At 39.7% G+C, this 18,299-nt stretch overlaps 1 protein-coding gene across 6 annotated transcripts in view; it reads right to left on the reverse strand.

The window, feature by feature from the left end:
• The window catches only part of DIP2C (disco interacting protein 2 homolog C), a 308,876-nt gene that overhangs the window by 22,818 nt on the left and 267,759 nt on the right, over nt 1-18,299 (reverse strand). For 3 of the 6 annotated variants that reach the window (XM_015617879.3, XM_033520375.1, XM_033520383.1), the window contains 4 exons: nt 15,342-15,510; nt 14,241-14,411; nt 7,415-7,444; nt 5,649-5,710 (listed from right to left, as the gene is read on the reverse strand). In XM_015617879.3, the coding sequence (XP_015473365.1) occupies nt 5,649-5,710; nt 7,415-7,444; nt 14,241-14,411; nt 15,342-15,510 (432 nt within the window). Of the gene's footprint in view, nt 1-5,648; nt 5,711-7,414; nt 7,445-14,240; nt 14,412-15,341; nt 15,511-18,299 lie in introns of those variants that run through there. The other 3 variants (XM_019005649.1, XM_015617882.3, XM_033520388.1) reach the window with 2 other exon arrangements.

An 18,299-nucleotide genomic window follows, 5' to 3' on the forward strand; every position in this document is an offset into this window, starting at 1 on the left:
AAGGGAGCACTCCAAGTTTCTCTTTTGCTACCATTGGCAAGTGGCTTTCAAATAGGATTAATCAATTAAATTTTCACAAAAGGTAACTATTTCACTGTCACATGCTATTAGCCAGTCTCCTGACACACCTCCCCCCTGTCTCTTCTCCCTCCTGTGTGAATATAAAATGGTTTCACTCCACACTGACTGTGCTACAGAGCACTGCTGTGGCCACAGCTCAGCTAAAAACTCAGCTAAGGAGTTCCTTTGTATGGTAACCCTTTAATGGAAGTGTTTTTCAAGGTAGATGGAGAAGAAGTGTTTGAGAATAAGGGAAAAAAGCTCCTGTGGCTTTGCTGTTTGGTATTACCCCAAACAATGTACACATAACTTGAAGTTTCAGTAAAATGCAGAGGAGAGCCATATTGACAATATTATTGACAGCCAAAATAAAAGGCTATTTTTATGCTCCTGCATGAAGTCTGAAATGCTGGAATATATTAAAATGAAGCCAAAGCCTTTACTGATTCCTTTTGACAGAGCCTGGATTTGAGACTGGGCTCAGAGTATAAGCAATCTATAAAAATAAATCTTAAGCAATTGTTTTCTCATTTCTTTGAAATGCTACAAGTGTTCCCTTCTTTCCTTGAGGAGTGAATTTCAGAATTTCCATCATCTGAAAACACCTTTGTTAGGGAGACAATGTCTGAGCAAGTCTGAAGGAAGTTCAGAGATCTCTGAATACTCTCAGAATCCAAAAGAAAAAGTAAAGCATGCTTATTATTGTTAGTACAACACTCAGATGACCCCCTAAGAAATCGAGTCTGACAATGACAGACTAAGTATATACAAGGTAATTTTTTTTTAAGAGCTACATTAATTTGCATCACTCCAAGAAGATGTCAGTGGCCACATGAGAAAAGACACCTATTTTGTACAGCTCCACAGACTGCCTGCTTAATAAAGAGGGTAATCAGGTTAAAGTAATTGTTCTAATGATGGAGAGGGAGCATTTCAATGAAAGACTATGGATATCACAAGCCACAAATTGAATAATGGCCAGACTAAAAAATTAGTAACTTGAACCCAAATACATCTTTGTGCTTCTGGTCTGTTTGAGGTCTGTTCAATCCACACCTGGATTTGAGTCCCTCTTTGGTGCCAGCTGCCTCACCAAGTCTGTCTATCCCAGCAGCTCACCATTACATGTAGCTCAAAAGGAACTCTAGCAAATCACAAAGGAGTTTAATAAATTATTTTTTCCATCTTTATTACCCTACAGACTTAACCAGATGAAACTGAATAATTTAAAAGATCATTTAATGCACCTATTATTTCACCAAAGGGTATACTGAAGTTTGAAGACAGGATATGAAGGACATGATGGGAAAGGATGTTTAAATGTGTTCAAACTAGAGATGGCACTAAATAAAATAGAAAACAGCATTTACTAGCACAGGCTGAAAGTCTTCATTCTTGCCCAGTTTGATACATAATGTCAATGCAGTTCAATAAATAGTTTAAATACAATTTGTAGTCAAAATAAGGGGGAGCTATGACAACTGTCTATGACAGATGTCTATGACATTTGCAAATGCATGCAAAATGGTACCTAAATTGTCATCAATACATTTGTGGCTCGGTTAGTGGCTTTCTCCCCCTGGGAGTCTAAGCCCCACAATATCAAAGCTCGTAATTGCTACTATCTGCTACTGAACAAGAACACTGGTGACATTTTTATCTGCTTTTGGGGGTAGACAGATTGCAATGAATACATTTCCTTTTACTTTTCTTATCTTTTTAAAAATAAACTTCAGTATCAAAGTAGATCTTTCCTTGCTCCACTTATGGTAGAACACTGGTTTTCATATTTTTTTTAATGGATAAGGTTTTGATATAGAAAATAATATTAGGATGGAAGGGGATATTTATCTTTACAGGATTTGCATCAAGTTTCAACTTTAGGAGAAAGATGCTCTCCCTCAGCTGTCACCAGATGGAACCTTCAGCTCACTATATAAAATTTCCTAGGAAATTCTTTATAAAACATTTAGAATATGAAAGGTACAGATACTCAGGAAAAAAAATTCCTATGTTAAAAATGTGAGAAATAATTCAAAGCAGTAAAAATGTCTCAATATTTTTAATGTAATTTTATTTCTAATTCATGCCTGCTAATTTCAAATTCAAAGTAATTAAAAAATATTTATTTTCAGATTAAAACAATAACATTTTCAAAACAGCTTTGAATGAGTCTAAAAAAAACGGTTTGGGATGTTCACAAATATACTGAAACATTTGAGAATCCAGCCTGACCTGCTGCATAACACCAGAAAGTATTTTTGCCCTGTTGATGGGAAAGATTTATTTTGGTTTATTCTCAGTTTGATGAATTGGCTTGTTTTACCAATAAATAGCTTTCCTACCGAGAAATAAGCTGCTGTTAAGGAAGAAGAAGTTGTGAAATTTTTATTTTAATATCAGAAATGTGTTTTTTGCTGGACATTTTATAAATACACATACATATTGTTTTAGAACAATCCAGATAAAAAGGATGCTTGGGCTTCAAATTTACATCTTTACTAGTACAAAAGGCTGCTAATGTTGTAAAAACCACCATCTTTCAAGTGTATGGTGTTTTGGCATGATGAGAAAAGGCTCTCTCTCACTCTCTCCCTTTCTTATCTTCCAAGCATTTCTCAGCTTTTAGCATATTTACAGATCTTGTGCTTAACCACCTGAAAAGCTTTCTGAGGAGAGCATGACTGGTGAGAAATATGATGGAACAGCCTGACAACCGGGCCTTTAGAAGGATATGTATATATTTATTCCATTTATTTTCCTCTTTTGTAGGGGAGGGGGAATAAAATTGCTTTCCCAGAGGCAGAGAAGTGCAGAACTGACCTGACTGGGTGCTCTGCTGCCTGTCTCCCCCTGAGGATGCTGTGGGCACATGGCCTGAGCTGCACAAGGAGCTCTGTGCTGTGCTGGAAGCATTGATCCACCTACTCTGTCCTCTGGACCTGAGTTAAGCTCTGTAACCTCTGTAAATTGCACTGCTCTGCACTGCAGGGGCACATCACCCACCTGCTAGACAGCTCAGGAGTCTTCTGGTTTTTATGAAAAGCCTGTGTGGGACTTGCCTGTCTTTGCTCACTCTTTCCTCAGGCCATCCTGAGGACTCCCTGAGCTGTAGAAAATCAGTAAAATGCCGAGTACAATGCTACTGATATTCTGTCACCAGCAGCAAGCAAGAGCTGTATATTCTTGCTTTTTGCGCTACTCAGAATCCAAAAATAGGTGTCTGATGCCATTTGAGACAGCTCAGGGTGCCTGGGACACTCCTTAGGGCTAACAAATGCAACGTGACTCCACGTGAGATGCTACTTGAGAAGCTGGAGCACCTAGAACTGCACTAGATGCTCACAGCCAGGCAGTCAGACCTTTTCTCAGGGTCAAAACTGGTGCCAGTCACTGACCAAGTGGTTGCACCCCTTGGTACACATTTCCTGAACCTCCAGGTGAGCCCAGTACTATGGCCAGAGTCCCAGCAGCTAAATCAATGGGCTGTTAGCTCAAGACCATACAGGGACACACACAAAAAGGTGTTTGAAAACCTCCACCCTGACCTAAGAGGCAAACCATCCAAATCCAGGGAGAGCTGAGATAAGGAAACATCTAATTTGGTCAAACAACTACTAGGTCTCCACACAGATTGTACCTAGCACAGGTATTCTGACCTAAATGCTGACAAGAAAATGACATAAGCTGTAAAGTGTGCAAGCACATAATTACCGGATGAGCCTGAAATAGTTGTATTGAAACTGATTATTAATTTTTATGGATGTGAATAGGATTTGAATCATCCCAAAGAGATGAACTGCAGCTGTTTTTTGAAGCAACTAGAGAGTGTTATCATGCCAAGAAAAAAAAAAAGTCAGTCTGTTTCAGACCCTGAAAAATATCTTCTAAAATACAAATTATGAGAAACATTTTCTCTCATTAAGTGTAAAATGCTCATATTGTTTGGGGACTGACTGGCTGGCCTGCAAAGACTCTGTGGGTTGGTACTCTATGGTCTCACAGATATTTACAGGAATCTTTCAGATACTGCTAAGTAATAGGGACATTCAGTTCCACTAAAATGGTTAGAAACAGCAAGAGTGAAGATGCTATGTCAAATAGAGTTGTTTTCTCCCTTAATTTATGACCCACTAATCTAATTCTGAATTCCGCAGGATTGGGTAAATGAGGCACAGCTTTAAACCATCAAATTAAAATCTACATTACCACAATATGAGAACCAGCTCTAAAGATCATCTTTCATGTTCTGTAGAACTAGTCACTAAATATAAATTAACACACTGCAAAGCCTGATCTTGATAATGATGCCTACTTCTCAACGACATGCTACGGCAGGGAAACAGTATACCCATGGTTAATGCAATTTTTATGAACAGTAAATCTTAATTCCTCTCTCTAAACACATTTTTTTATTATTTATAATTTTTACTGACTGTGAATATTACAGTCTCTTTCTGTAGAAAAGCCCTTTTTTCTTTTCTGGGTTGAGTATGACTGTAGACTCTGCCTCCACACTACTGGAGTTGCTGGGCCAGGAACACCAAATTTCTGTGGCTGGGTTATGCAGACAGTAGTGTCCCAAAGACAGATCAAACATAATTGTTATAATTGGAAGCATTGTGTGCAAAAGGAATAAAGAAATTGTGAGTCAAACATCTTCCAGCTCCTTTCTTCTACCTGCAACAATACATGTCTATCTGACCTAGCTCCCCAGTGGGTAATTTGGGCCTGCAATGCCCTGAGGTTTGTACTCTGCAAGCTGAACTGGTCACTTTGATAGAGCCAAAGTTGGGGGGAAAACTCTCTGTTAAGCTTTTAAGAGGGATGAAAGAAAAAGAACAAGAAACTCTCTATTTGGGTAATGATTTTTTTAAGGGGACTGGGACTGTTAATTAAATGTTCACCTTTTCCAGAGTTCACAGAAAACTTCTTGGTTTCTTACAGTTCTGTAAAGAGACTCATGACCAGAGTATTGGAAAACTGAAATATATGTGCATGGGTATTTTTTTCAATCACACCTGAGATCTCAAGCTTGCCTCCAGCCACTAAGTGATACATTTATTTCTCACTCCCTGTATACATATCTAACACTCAAGATGGAACTGGTAAATACCCACAATTACAGAATGTGGTTGCTCACAGTGGCTGAAGCAAATAATCCACCCCCCTCATAGTCCTGCAGCATCAAGAACTGCAGCAATCCCCACCATGATCTCCTGACAGGCAAACAGCTGCCAGCCAGGAGAAACACCTCTGGGAAGCTAAAAGGCCCAACAGGACTCCAGTCCATGGGGACTGGCTAGGCTGCACCACCTGAATACAAATGTCATGAAATCCTGATGGCAATAAAGGCAGGGAATGTTGTTAGTCTTAGCAGTAGTGATGCCAGATGCCTCAGTTTTATCAATGGTCTAATTAATTAACTAATATAAATGTCTGTGTCTGCTCGCTAGTAGGAGCCTACACAAATTATTTATGGGAATTGCAACGGTTTCCAGGGTCCATGAGGTGTGCTGTAAGCAGCTTTTTTGCTAGAAACTCTGTTAATTGTGTGTATAAGAGAAAAAGAAAAAGGTGGTTCCGACCTGTCATGCCTCAGTGCCCTCATATCAACATACACAGTGGTGGGATCTGGTCCAGATGTTCCCTGTAAACAACAACATCAGCTAATCAGAACCTGAGGGCTGGGAGGAGAAAAGAGTTTTACCCCCCAAATAACCAAACATTCATTTCAGCGCTAATTACACTAATCAAATGACAAGTTATATTTAAGGTATTCATCAATCAAAGCTCAGCTTTACAGAATCAGAACAAGCACTGGAAACATACCTACCATCAGGTACTTGCCACCTTGGAGTTCAGAAAAACATCAAGCAGTCAGACTACTTAACCAACACATGTCAACAGAGGTTTTATTTGCTACAAAAGGCCAAGTAATCAGCACATGGATACATACAAAAAAGGTTAAACACGTTTTGCCATATAAAGGAAGGCGGAAATTGCTGAGGAGACACAGTTTAATGGCAGAAGCACATGGTCAGGAATGTGAAGCATGGTTTACTGAGAGTCTTCCATACATGCAACAAAGAATATACTTGAAGCTAAAGATAGTAAAGGTAGCACGCATGACATGAACCAATCTGGACTGAAGGTCTGTTAAGCAATTATTCTGATCCTTTTCAGTCTTCCACTGCATAATTTAAACCCTTGCTTTATGTCACAATATTTAGTTACTTGAAAAGAGGCAGACTAATTTTAGTTTCCTTTCATGCAGAGATGATGCAGTCTTTAGGCCTTTCCACCCACAGCTTTTCTGCAGTTTTGCAGCCTGCTATGATCTGCCCTTATCCAAAACTTCAAACTCATCACCACTGAACATCATGTGAATTCTCAATGCTCCAGGCTAGGGCTCTCTTCTCTGCTGCAGACCTCACGCTACTGCTAAGTACAAAGCTACAAGAAAAACACAGCTTCATTCTGGAACACTGGCACGTTGGAAATTTTCTTTTTCAGCAGAGGAATTCTCCTAAACCTGGTACACTCCAGATACACAAACTCCTTTACCAGTTACTTAGATGTTTACTACTTAAACCAGCAGGCAACATGAGCTCCCAGTATTTTCTGTCCCATTTGGACAATTACACATGGCAGAGTGTAATTCTTCACATTAGGAATGCCTAGGGCTAAATTTTACATTTCTGCAATGCAGACTGATTGTTCCACAATTCTTTGAGCAAGAAAAGTTGCAACCCAGACCCACAAAGAGCTAATTTTTGTATCTACAGGGGAAAAGTGTTACCACTACCAACTGATACTTACTGAACAGGTACTGAGCATCACCCACCACCAAAGGAGAACAGGAGTAATAGAGCTGCACATGCATGTTAGCCTCTTTAGCTTGTTATACACAATACAAGGTACAATATCCTCTCTAGCTATTAACGACACGATTTTCAGTCTACTGGTAAACTCAGCAGTGTAACAGACTAGTGCTGAGTGGAGAACTTATTTGAAATATATGCAATGTTGAAAAGAAAAAGACAAAACCAAGGAAAAATTGGTTATCTTTAAAAATAAAACTAAAGCTGGTTTGATTTGTAAAATAATGGAAACAGTAAAGTTTGAAAATTAAAGACAATCACTATGGTATTTATTGTTTTCAGCATGAATGAAATAGTTACAATGAACATCTAATATTTGATGAAACCTGCATCCAGATAAAGCTGTACTGGACTTATTTATAATTTTATAGAAGGATCTGAAAATCCCCAAATCTCCAGACTCAATTTCTAGTCTGTCCCACTGTTGGAAGCTGATAGGTGGGTATTGAGGGAACATGAAAATCCCCTACCTGCTCGGCCAGCTTCCCCAGCCTGTGAGGCTACAGCAGCAGGAATAGCAGGGATGAGGGAGAGAAGGAAAGAAGGTAACACAAGACAAAAATAATAATAAAAAATGGGAATGAAGGGTGGGAGAAAAAAAAAAGAGGAGAATGCAAAAAGCAGGGAGTAAAATAAAAAGAAAAACAATGTCAAATACAGGAATTTTACAAATTAACCATTATACCATTAAAGGTTAAAAAAAGTAAAAAATGAGGTGTCAACATTTTAGTAGAGCAACAGAAGAGACAGCTGTAGACTGCTAACCTCGGACAAACAGACTTAAATGGCTTTAGGACACTACAGACAATGTTGTTAGTGGAAAACACGTGTCTAGCATACTGATTTTTTTTTGTTATTGTTGTTTTTGTAGTCATTAAACATTATGGCCCTCCTATTTTAAATAACTTTATTCCATTGAGAATTCCAGGTCTGCCATTTTACTAGTAACAGAAGTTTGTAAGTGATGTCATCTGGAAATCAAAAGTAAGCTCTCTTATTGGAAGAAAAAAATAAAATTAGTATACAACAGAGAAAGATACTTACACCTTCTTGCATACAGATTAGCCTGATCCTAATAAATAAAATAAAATCAAGGCTTGTCGGATAATCTAAGTACTGGAAGATCATAAATAAATGGAGTAACTTCAGAGCCCAGTAAGTCTTCATTCCTATTTGTTATGGTAAACAGTGTAATACATATAAAGAGCAGTAAAATTAAAAGCTGATAAAAACCCATCAGCTCTCCACCATGACTGATAACTCAGCAAAGAGACAAAAAATCCTCAGTGGTGAAGAGTCCTAAGGCACTACTATCACATGGAGTATCTAACACCAGATGGCTGCTGTGGGATTTGCCCTACAACTTGTGAAAACAAACAGCTCTGAAAGCCCTGGCATCCCACATTCTTCTCACCAGACTCCTGATGCCAGCAGAGTTAAAGACTGCAGGAAGTTTCCACAGCAGCACCTTTAGACAGGTTTATTTTGAGTGCAAAGAAAGATGAAACAGTCAACAAAAATAGGACGGATCTGCTTATTGCATTGATGCCCCAAAATGGTATTACTAATAATCCAGGCTGAACAGTGCAGTGTAACTGCAAGAAAGCCAGAGAATTACTGAAATCCAGCAGTTATGTAATTCATTGCCTGTGGCTATACTGCAGGTCTAGAAAGGACTTTGGGGGTACCAGAGCCTCATATGGTTTTTAACACAGAACGGCTTGAGAAACAGCAGCTGAATTATCAGCAACATCCTTCTGTGGCCAGTTGCAGCTGGGATACTCTGAAAAGTATTTCAAAGGAAGCAGAGTCTAAGCCAAGACCAGAATGACTGACTCAATTTGTCTGTGCACATTTATTTTGAGAGACAGAGATAGAGAGCATCTGTTATGCTGGTAACAGGGAAAAAACAACACAACTTCTGGACTATCTTCTATTTACTTAGGAAACCCCTGGTAGTGTTCAAGAAAACAAAATGGGATATGTAGAATTTTCTGTCTGAAAATGAGTACATCATAAGTCACATCTCCTGGACTAAATAAACCTCTGCCCATGCACAGGCTGCCACTGGTCTGAGCAAATCTCAGCAATATGCCAGGCTTCTATTCTTTGGGAAAACACTGCAGGTCAAAACTGCTTGAAGGACCATCCCAACAAGTCAGCTGTAGGGCTGACCATGTTCCAGGACTCAGTGCATACCTAATTTCCACTCAAGTCAAAGGCCAAGCTGCATGCTCTCCTCTACTTCCCTCTCCAGAGTTAAAAACCAGGAACTAGGCTATCAAAAATCCTAAGAATTTAAAAGCAACTGGGTTTTTGGGTTTTATTTAACTGCCTAAGGATGTGGCCTCAGTGTTTACTCTGAGTCTGCTTCTGTTCCAGCGATGCTCAGATAAGGAATTTTTGGTGTGCACTTGGCAATGTCACCTAGGCAAGCACAGTGGCTGGAGCTGTGAAAAGAACTTCACGGCATGACTCATAGCAAAGGTGGGAAAACAGAATCTGAGGGAGCTCACCCAGAGCTGTAGTACATTGCTAAGTGTGAATCATAACTCTGACACAGTGCATGGTCTCCTGTGGCACTCTTTGCAGACCTACCCTTTATTACTTTTAATATGGAAGATCCTCAGAGAGTGTGATCTATCATTAAGTAAAAAGAAATAGTAACTTTATGCCCTGTTGCTAGACCATGAGGAAAGGGTTCATTTCATGTTCATGTTCAACTTCAGCCATTAAAGAAGAAAGTGTGCAGTTAAGGTAGGAAGAATCTCCTGATGGTGTTGGATCCCATCCCCAGAAGGTTGCCTGAGGTGTCTCTTGAAGTATTTCTCTGATTCCACTGCCTATTGAAGGATATGGTGTAACTCACTTAACCTTGCAGCCTCAGTTAGAAGAGATAGAAAAGAAGCAAGATGAATCCTGCTCTCCTTAGCTTGGACAGATTTGTTAGGACATTTTCAGGGTTAACTAAGGAAAACTGACAACTTCTAGAAGTTTTCCCTCAACTGAAATTGAGTAGCAGGTTGAATAAAATGAAAATATTTATTCCAAGCGTTTAAATGGAAATCAGCTAAAATCCTAGAGAACCATCTGTGCTGTTGTAAGAAACCGGCTATTTTTCATATCTATTTTTTCTCTTTCTCTCTCGAATGTTAAGATGCTAGTTAATGAGAATTAAAATATGCAAGATGCAATCTTTTTCATCTCACTAATCCCTGGACCATTATCTGTGACTATGCAGCTATAAAAGGTCAGATATTAATAGTATTTAAGTGCCTAAAGATGGAGAGAATTATTTATTTTCAAAAGCACATCTCTAGAAATCTAGTTTGAAATGACAACATCAAAGGAAACATACTAAATTTGCTCTCAGTTTGAAAGGAAATGAATACAAATGACAATGCATTAGTCTGTCAGTGATCACAACCCGGAAATTAAGATAATTTGGTAGACTAAGAGTCTTTTGTACAAGAGATTACCACAATGATTTCCTTTTGAAGGTAATCTTTAATAAAATGTTAAACTCTGCTATACATACACACACAGACCCACACACACATATATACTTTCCTCCGCTTCTTTTTGGAGAGGTGAACTGTAAAAGCTTTCTGGAAAAATCAGGATACTTTCCCCTTTAAACATCTGAGTCTTGGATTTGTCCAGTAAATTGGAAGTCAAGGAGGTATCAAAGATAATATCATCCAAGTTGTATTAGAGGTAGCCCACAGAGAAGAAACCTGGATAAGCTTTTTTTGGTGGTAAGGGTCAGTAGCTGAATACTGAAATATGTTTAGTAAGGTGATTAGTAAATACATATTTTAGAAACACTGCACACAGAACAGGCTGGATCATCATTATCCCTGTGGAACCACAGGAACCACGTTTTCCAGGGACCACGTGTTGATCTCATAGATGACATAACTTGGAAGATAAAAAGCAAAGGCAGATGCTAATGACTCAAATATCTTGAGAAGTAGTTTCATGCAGTGTGAAGAATCCAGAAACCATAACCCATTTCTGGAATACATTGGAGACAATACTAATTGCAGGAATATTGTAGATAAGGGATTAAAATTTAATTTGTTCCTCAGATGAGAAAACAGAATAGCCCACAAGCTCTTCTGGAATACCACTAGCCATAAACTTCCAGACAGTTTGGAAAGAGCATTCAGTCTAATTCAGTATCCAGTCCCTGGCAATGCCTACTGCCAGATGCTTCAAAACACGCAAGTCCCTATCTTTAAATTCTCCACCAAAATGACATGTTTTGTGGTGATGCTTGCAAGTAAAACCTTCAGTAATTTTTCAAACACCTTTAAAACTTGCCAAAAAAGCCTTAGCTAAAATGCTTCAAAAACGATTCCACTTGGGAGGATAATGTTGCTACATATAGCCTGTCCTGAAGTGGCTTTTCTCCATTCCAGCCACACCACTCTCTACACAGTGTTTGGCTTTTAGTTTGTCCTATGGACTGAGATGCCACATCTTTGTAGAACTCAACAAAACCTGACATTAAGCTATACATTTAGCCAGGCTGTTTAACCATCTCACTCAAGGCTCTCATTCTGTGCTGTTCCTAAACCCATAGGCACTACCATTAACAATATTCCTTCAGAGATTTAGACACTTTTACAGTTTGATTCAACAATACTTTCAAGAATTTCTGTGAAGAACCATCTAAGAAGCAGTCTTCAGCTAAGGAGTTAACCCAATCAAAAGGCAGATATACATAGCCAAGCCATAATCCAGCCTAACTCCATGTTGATTAGGACTTCCAGTTTCTCTGAGTGTAAGCAGCTTTCCTGCATGTTTGCAGTGGCTTGACCAAGCTGAGGACCCACCCAGCTCCCTGTGGTACAGCATAGGAAGAACAAAAGTGAGAAAATCCACAAAATCCGTCAAGATTAAGACAGTTTAATAAGAGAAGGAAAGAGAACAACCCAAGTGATGCAGGACCAATCACTCTTCACCCCCTTGGGCAGAGCAATGCCCAGCCAATCTCTGAGCAACTTTGGAACATCAGCCACCCTTTTCCTATAATGCTGAGCATGACATTATGTGGTATAGAACATCCCAGGTCAGCTGGGGACAGCTTTCCTGGCTGTGCCCCGTGCCAGTTTCTTTCTCCTCCAGCCTGCTCGCTGGAGGGCAGTGGGGCAATGGTGCAGGGGGCACAGAGAGAAATGGGGACAGCCCTGATGCAGTGCAGCACTGATCAGCAAGAGCCCGGCCACTGGTGTGCTCCCAAAACTGTTCAGTCACAAACTGAAAACACAGCTCCACACAGGCTGCTATGAAAAACATAAATCCCAGGCAGAACAAGCACTTCCAGCAGGTCACACTTGGGTATGGCACCTGGCTTACTGCTACTTAGTGTTATCCACTGATTTTACTATTTGTCCTGAATTAAGGACGTATACATGAAGCAACCACCATGAACCATCCAGAGATCAGTGCACATCTAAAATGGAGATTTTCATTAGTGGCAAGCAAACTTCTGCAGCTAAAAATTTGGCCTTGTAATTTAAAGCATCCTTCATGTCTGGTCCCTCCAAGGACCAGAAGCCAGAGAAGCTGAGTTGTCTTTCAGAAGCAGCTCCACCACAGCTGCAGGGGAGAGCTGGCAGGCCCCATCCTGACCTGTTTCCAAGGAAGGTATGTCATCTCTTCCCTGCTTCCCCTCCTTTCTAAAACTTTTTTATTCCTGGAGAATATTTATGGCAGCAATTACAGATTGGCAAACCAAACAACTCTACCTCTGGGCAAAAGAATGAGTTTTAACCATGCTCAGCTTTGCCTTGTCATATGCTTGACAATAATAACTAAAGACAGCCTAGGCTGTAGGGATACTCTGCTGCAGTCAGAGAGAAAGCAAACAGTCCTGGAGGTGTGGCACACCTCCTTGTTTTCATATCCTGGTAACATTGAAAAGGGCAAGAGGCTGAAGCAGGCACAGACATACTCTGCTCTGTGCCGAGCCCATAACCTCAGTTTGTCAGATTTTTTAAATTAAAAAATATTTACATTTACAATCAGAAAAGGAATAGCAGATTTCCTTTTCCTTAGCACTTTTACTGAGATTTCTTCTGACTTCCATACCGAAGCAGGTACCCCTGTGATCTTCATGAGAAATCCTTCATGTAAACCAGGGGTAACTGCCAGAATTGAAATGTGGGATGGACCACACAGAGTGTGGCAAGTCCTACTGAGGACACAGTGACTTTGAAGAGGTTAGAGACATGGCACATGACCAAATGGATATGGAACTTCCCAGCCAGAGCAGCTGCCAATGCAGAAGGTGATTCTTTCAGGATTTAAAAGGTTATTGAATTAGAAAACATATAACACCTGAGTAGGACACCTATGGTACTATTACAGGAATAATATGTGCAACTCTGAAACCAGATTTGGAAAGAAAGAGATCAAGACCCACAAAAATGAGACAGAGATCAGGAAAGCATATATTAAGATTCTTTATCTTTATATCAAAATTAAGATGTGTATTAGATGCATGACAGAAATGAGATTCTTATTCTAGAATAAAAAATGTCTAGATCTAATGCCAGATGAATTTAAACTGGAAATAAGGCAAAATTAATTAAAAATTGAAAACCTTAAAGAAAGGCAAGTTAGCTTTCATGACATGAAGTCCTCAAAGATAAAATACTCTAGATCAACCTAAAAGTATTTGCTTGGTGTAGTTATCACTGGTTGAAAAACTAGATGCTATTCAGAAATTCAGGCCAGATAGCACTGTGCTCCTTCAGTCATTAAAATCATGACTCAGTAAAGATTTCTGGAGAATGCATGTTACATCCTGTATTATCCTTGGGACTTTTCTTCTGACTAGAGGATCAAAACAGAAGAGATATAATAAAATAATTTTCCTTGTGTGCAGAAAATATCAATCTAGTTAAACAAGTAATGGTTGGAAGTATTTTACGAACAGAAGGAATCCATTTTGTAACACACTGAAGTAAACACTTGGAAACTGGAGTTGACATGACATGATTACATATTGGCTCTGGAGCACAGAGTACTCGTTCTGTCACTGTCAGGTGCTTTTCTGAATCACTGTATTCATGGGCAGAATAAATGCTGTGATTGCAACATGAAGGGGATGAATTTTTGACGAAGTAACAGAAATTTTCTACCTGTGTATGCAAGAATATTAAGTACCACATACATTTCCTTAGTATGTCTGTGACCAAACAGCCAAAGGAAATACAATGAACGATTCTTACTGAAAACCATTTCCTTAAAACAACTTTGAGTTTAAGGAGTGAAAAATCTTACCTGCAAACATATTGCCAGGTTAACTCTACAGCCAAGTGATGTGCTGACAGCTCGTGGATGGAGACCCAGGTCTTTAAATAACTTTGAAAATGACTGAGTAAGAGCTATCCGAGGTCGTTCTTCAGCCACTACTACACATGTCCGTACACGTGAAAGGTCCAGTCCCCTTGCCTAGAAAGAAATCAAAATGTAACAAAGGCCACAAATGGGCAGATTTAATGCAAAACAGAAGTTCTTAAGTGTATTATGCAGGTAATATGATTCAAGAGGAGCAGCAGGACAGAGGTAAGGTATCAGCACAGTTTCCATTTTTCCTGGAGGCCGGATGGCCAGATGACACTCTAATAGCTGAAGAAGCACATACTTGCTTGTCATCTTAACATTAGCACATAGGAAATGATAGGCATGCTAATTCTGAAGGGAGGGAATGTTATTTCCCCAAATTAATTCAGATGACAGTGAATAACAGCAAACAGGAAGCAATGTCTAGACGTGGAAAAACTGATTAGGAAATTATTAAGCGAGGATGGTAAAGGCTGGAGACATCATAAATATCAGCATCTCAAGATTCAATTTAATTCAGTAGCACATGGGAAATTCCAGATGATTTCAGATATTGAACTGGCTACCTGGGTTTTAATTCTGGGGGGGAAAAGGAAGATACACCTCTCCATACAACGAGGACCATCTAGTTAAAACAACACAGTACTTTTAACATGTGATTATTTAACTATAGGGGTCAAAACCAAACTAGTACTTCATATAACCAGGGTATTCATAAAACATACTATATGATGTAATATTCCTTGAGCCTCTTGGACATTTAAACCTCTGTTTTCCAACACCTATCAACACAGGCTGCAACACACATCAGAAAGCTTAGATAAATAAAAGCCTTTCCTTGATGTTTAACAGCCCTCTGATCTAAGGAATGACAGGTATTGGTACACAGCCTTTGGCAAGGAGTAAAGTGGGTTCTGTGGAAGCTGCCTGTTCCCTCAGATGATTTTTTTCCTCCCAGCAGCCATTCAGCAGAGTGTTCAAGGCTCCCAGACCCCACCGTGCGGGCGGCAGGGTGTGCAGGACGGCAGAACCACTCACCTTCAGCGACTCTGTTTGCGAACCGAGTCCCTTAGTACAGAGCTCCATGACTGAATAGGAACAAAAAGTGTCTCTCACTTTGTACTGACTCACGGCAAGAAGCCACAGGGCAGGATTGGTCTCCAGTTCTGAGGGAGGAATCAGAATAGACTGGTGTCCTGAATAAACGCTGCAAGACACAAGATTCATTAACACACACTAAACACCAGTGTCCACAGCAAGCCATGGGGTACGTGAACATACAGTTTATCACAGCACTGGCTGAATCATGTAAAGCCTTACAGTGCTCCACAGCTCCAGAAGTTTGACATAATGTTTAAACCTGTTTTTTTGCTGTACTTGCAGAGTCTATGATGAATCATGAGGACTGCAGGCAGAATGTGCTCCTGAACTACTAATTTACTCAAAATTCCAGTGGACTTTGCTGTTACGACTGTACCAAAAAGAGCAAAATAGCTCAGTTATTAATGGTGTGAATAAGCAGTATAATAATATTAAGAAAAATTAAGTGTTGCTGACAAATACCTTGGATTGACTAATTAGCATTTCAAGAGACCCTGACTAAAAGAGTACTTTATTACTTAATATGGAAGCAACCTGTCTCCTGCTAAAGCAAGCAAGGGGTTTGCAATAATTTTCAAGGGAGTAAATTTGTCCCTAATTTAACATCCCTTGTAGCTTCAAATTCCTTTTGTGAAAGTTTTATGAACTTTTGAAACTCAAATATACTACATCTCTTCTATACTAGATACCCATGGAGCATAAATATTGCGAAAATACACTTATCAGGGGCCCCTGAGGGAAACAATTATGTCAGAGTTAATTTCTCTGGAACCTAAGATTCTCCTCAAGGGAAAAATATTCCCAATTTGATGACTTTATTTCCCATGGGTTCTATGTTGTTCACTCATCTCAGACAGGCAGATTTACCATCAATTTTACAGTCCCCTCACATCTCAATTTGTGATCTGTAGATATTTCAAATCGGAATGGTGACAGCGTAAAGCCTCCAAATCATAGAAGTTCTGAGAAAGGGCCATAAAAGCCCTCAAGATTTATGATGCATAAAAGAATTTCATTTGTGACTTGAAAACTTGATATGCCAGCTTGGTAAACTAAAGTTGATGTTTTCAAATCCAAGACTCTGAGGTAAGACATGAAATGGAACTTTTTTTTCAGGAATATGAGCATCTCTGTAACAGTGGTCATCAGGCACCTTTGCAATTCTTGCAGTTGGGCTGCACACACACACACACACACACAAACACACACAAACACACATTCCCTCCCTGGTGAGTGAATGCCCCCACCTCCCCCAAACCCAGTTGAGAGTGTTTTCAAAAGCTGTGCCATGTAGAATGAGGTCTGTGCGACCCCGATGTCTTTACTTGGTACAATAAAGGCAAAAAAGGTGAAAAAGCCCAGCCACAACAGCACTTAATAAACCAAATTGTTTAGGTCTCTGCTGGAGTAAGAGCCTGAGGATGTCATGGAATATGTATGAACTACAGTTCAAGCAATTTCATTTATCACAGAGGAGAAATTTTATCTTTGACTGCTTGTCCCCATTTATGCCACTCTGGGTGAGTGATGACCAGTGGCTCGCCATGGAGCGATGTGTTCTGGGATGGGGCTGACACGATGGCCATGGCAGGAAAATGAACATTACCCTTTCATGGAATCCAAATAAAGCATCACTGAACCTTGAGCATGTGCTGCATAAACATGTGAAAAGAGATCTTGGCAGCATTACCCACACCTGAAAGGGGAATGCCCTGAGCTCAAGTGAAAGATCAAACCAGCCAGGGAGTAGTACAAATTTTTACTATAAATATTACCTCACTCTTTCATCCTTAGCAAATTCTATTAAGTTTTTCAGAGAAGTAAGACCAAAAGACCTTTAAGCTTAGGGCTCCACAAACAATCAATGTGTACAATCTGTCTGGTAAATACATAATTCTTAGAAACAGGAGCCTGTAACCACTCAAGTGAAAACCTGAGATGGGCTCCAATCTGTACAATATGGTATACAGAGATTCACCTTCAAACCCTTCTCCCTGACCCTGATCTCTAATTGATGCAACCAGTATCAGGTGAAAAAATTATCTGCACAATAATAAACATGATGCCAGGGTGTCAAATGTGTGAGGATTATTACTCACAACCACATTAAGATCCCTTAGGTATCACTTATTCAATTGGGCAGACATACCAAAATCAAAACCAAATCAAAAGAACAAACTTTATCCCTGTACTGAAAAGTGTTTGCCCAAACTCCACAGTAACACTGGAGAAGAAAACTGCATTATTTCGGTAGGAAAACAGGAAATTGATTCCAAGTGTATTTTACCAGGAAATCATTCAAAATAGCAGAATTTACACCAAAGACAAATGGTTTTACCCTCAGCAACACTAATGTGTGAGGGTGAACTGTCTACCTCTCTAGATCAACTTATGGACAAGAAGGTGGTTTTGCTCCACCAACAGTCCTGCAGCAAAGTATGAGACTCTGGATGCAAAATAACCCATCTTCTTCAGACCGAGGGAAACAAATTCTCTTATGATCAGGCTTAGACTAAAAAATTACTCCAATTAGACTGAAACAAATTAAGATGTTGCTAGTATGTTTTCTGAATTTTCTAATGCCTCAAAAATACTGTGGAGCTCACAATGAAACTGCAGAGCGGAAGGAAATTTCTAGCAGGAAGAAAACTTTCTGTGGTGGAGAGCGTCACACGTGCTGCAATACACAAACCTACAGCCAGCTGATTCCGTGCCTGCAAACTTCATGCCCAGCACAGGCTTTGCCTACTGAGCTGTGGTTTAATAATCCATGCATATCCTCTGATTTGCAAGAGCAGTTGGTGGAGCTACAAGAAGAACTACAAAGGCATAATTGTGGGGTGAATGTGCCAGTTCCACAGCTGAAGTGGTTTATGAAGCACCTGGTCACCACGA

The sequence above is a fragment of the Parus major genome, chromosome 2 (genome assembly GCF_001522545.3).
Source record: "Parus major isolate Abel chromosome 2, Parus_major1.1, whole genome shotgun sequence".
NCBI lineage: Eukaryota > Metazoa > Chordata > Aves > Passeriformes > Paridae > Parus > Parus major.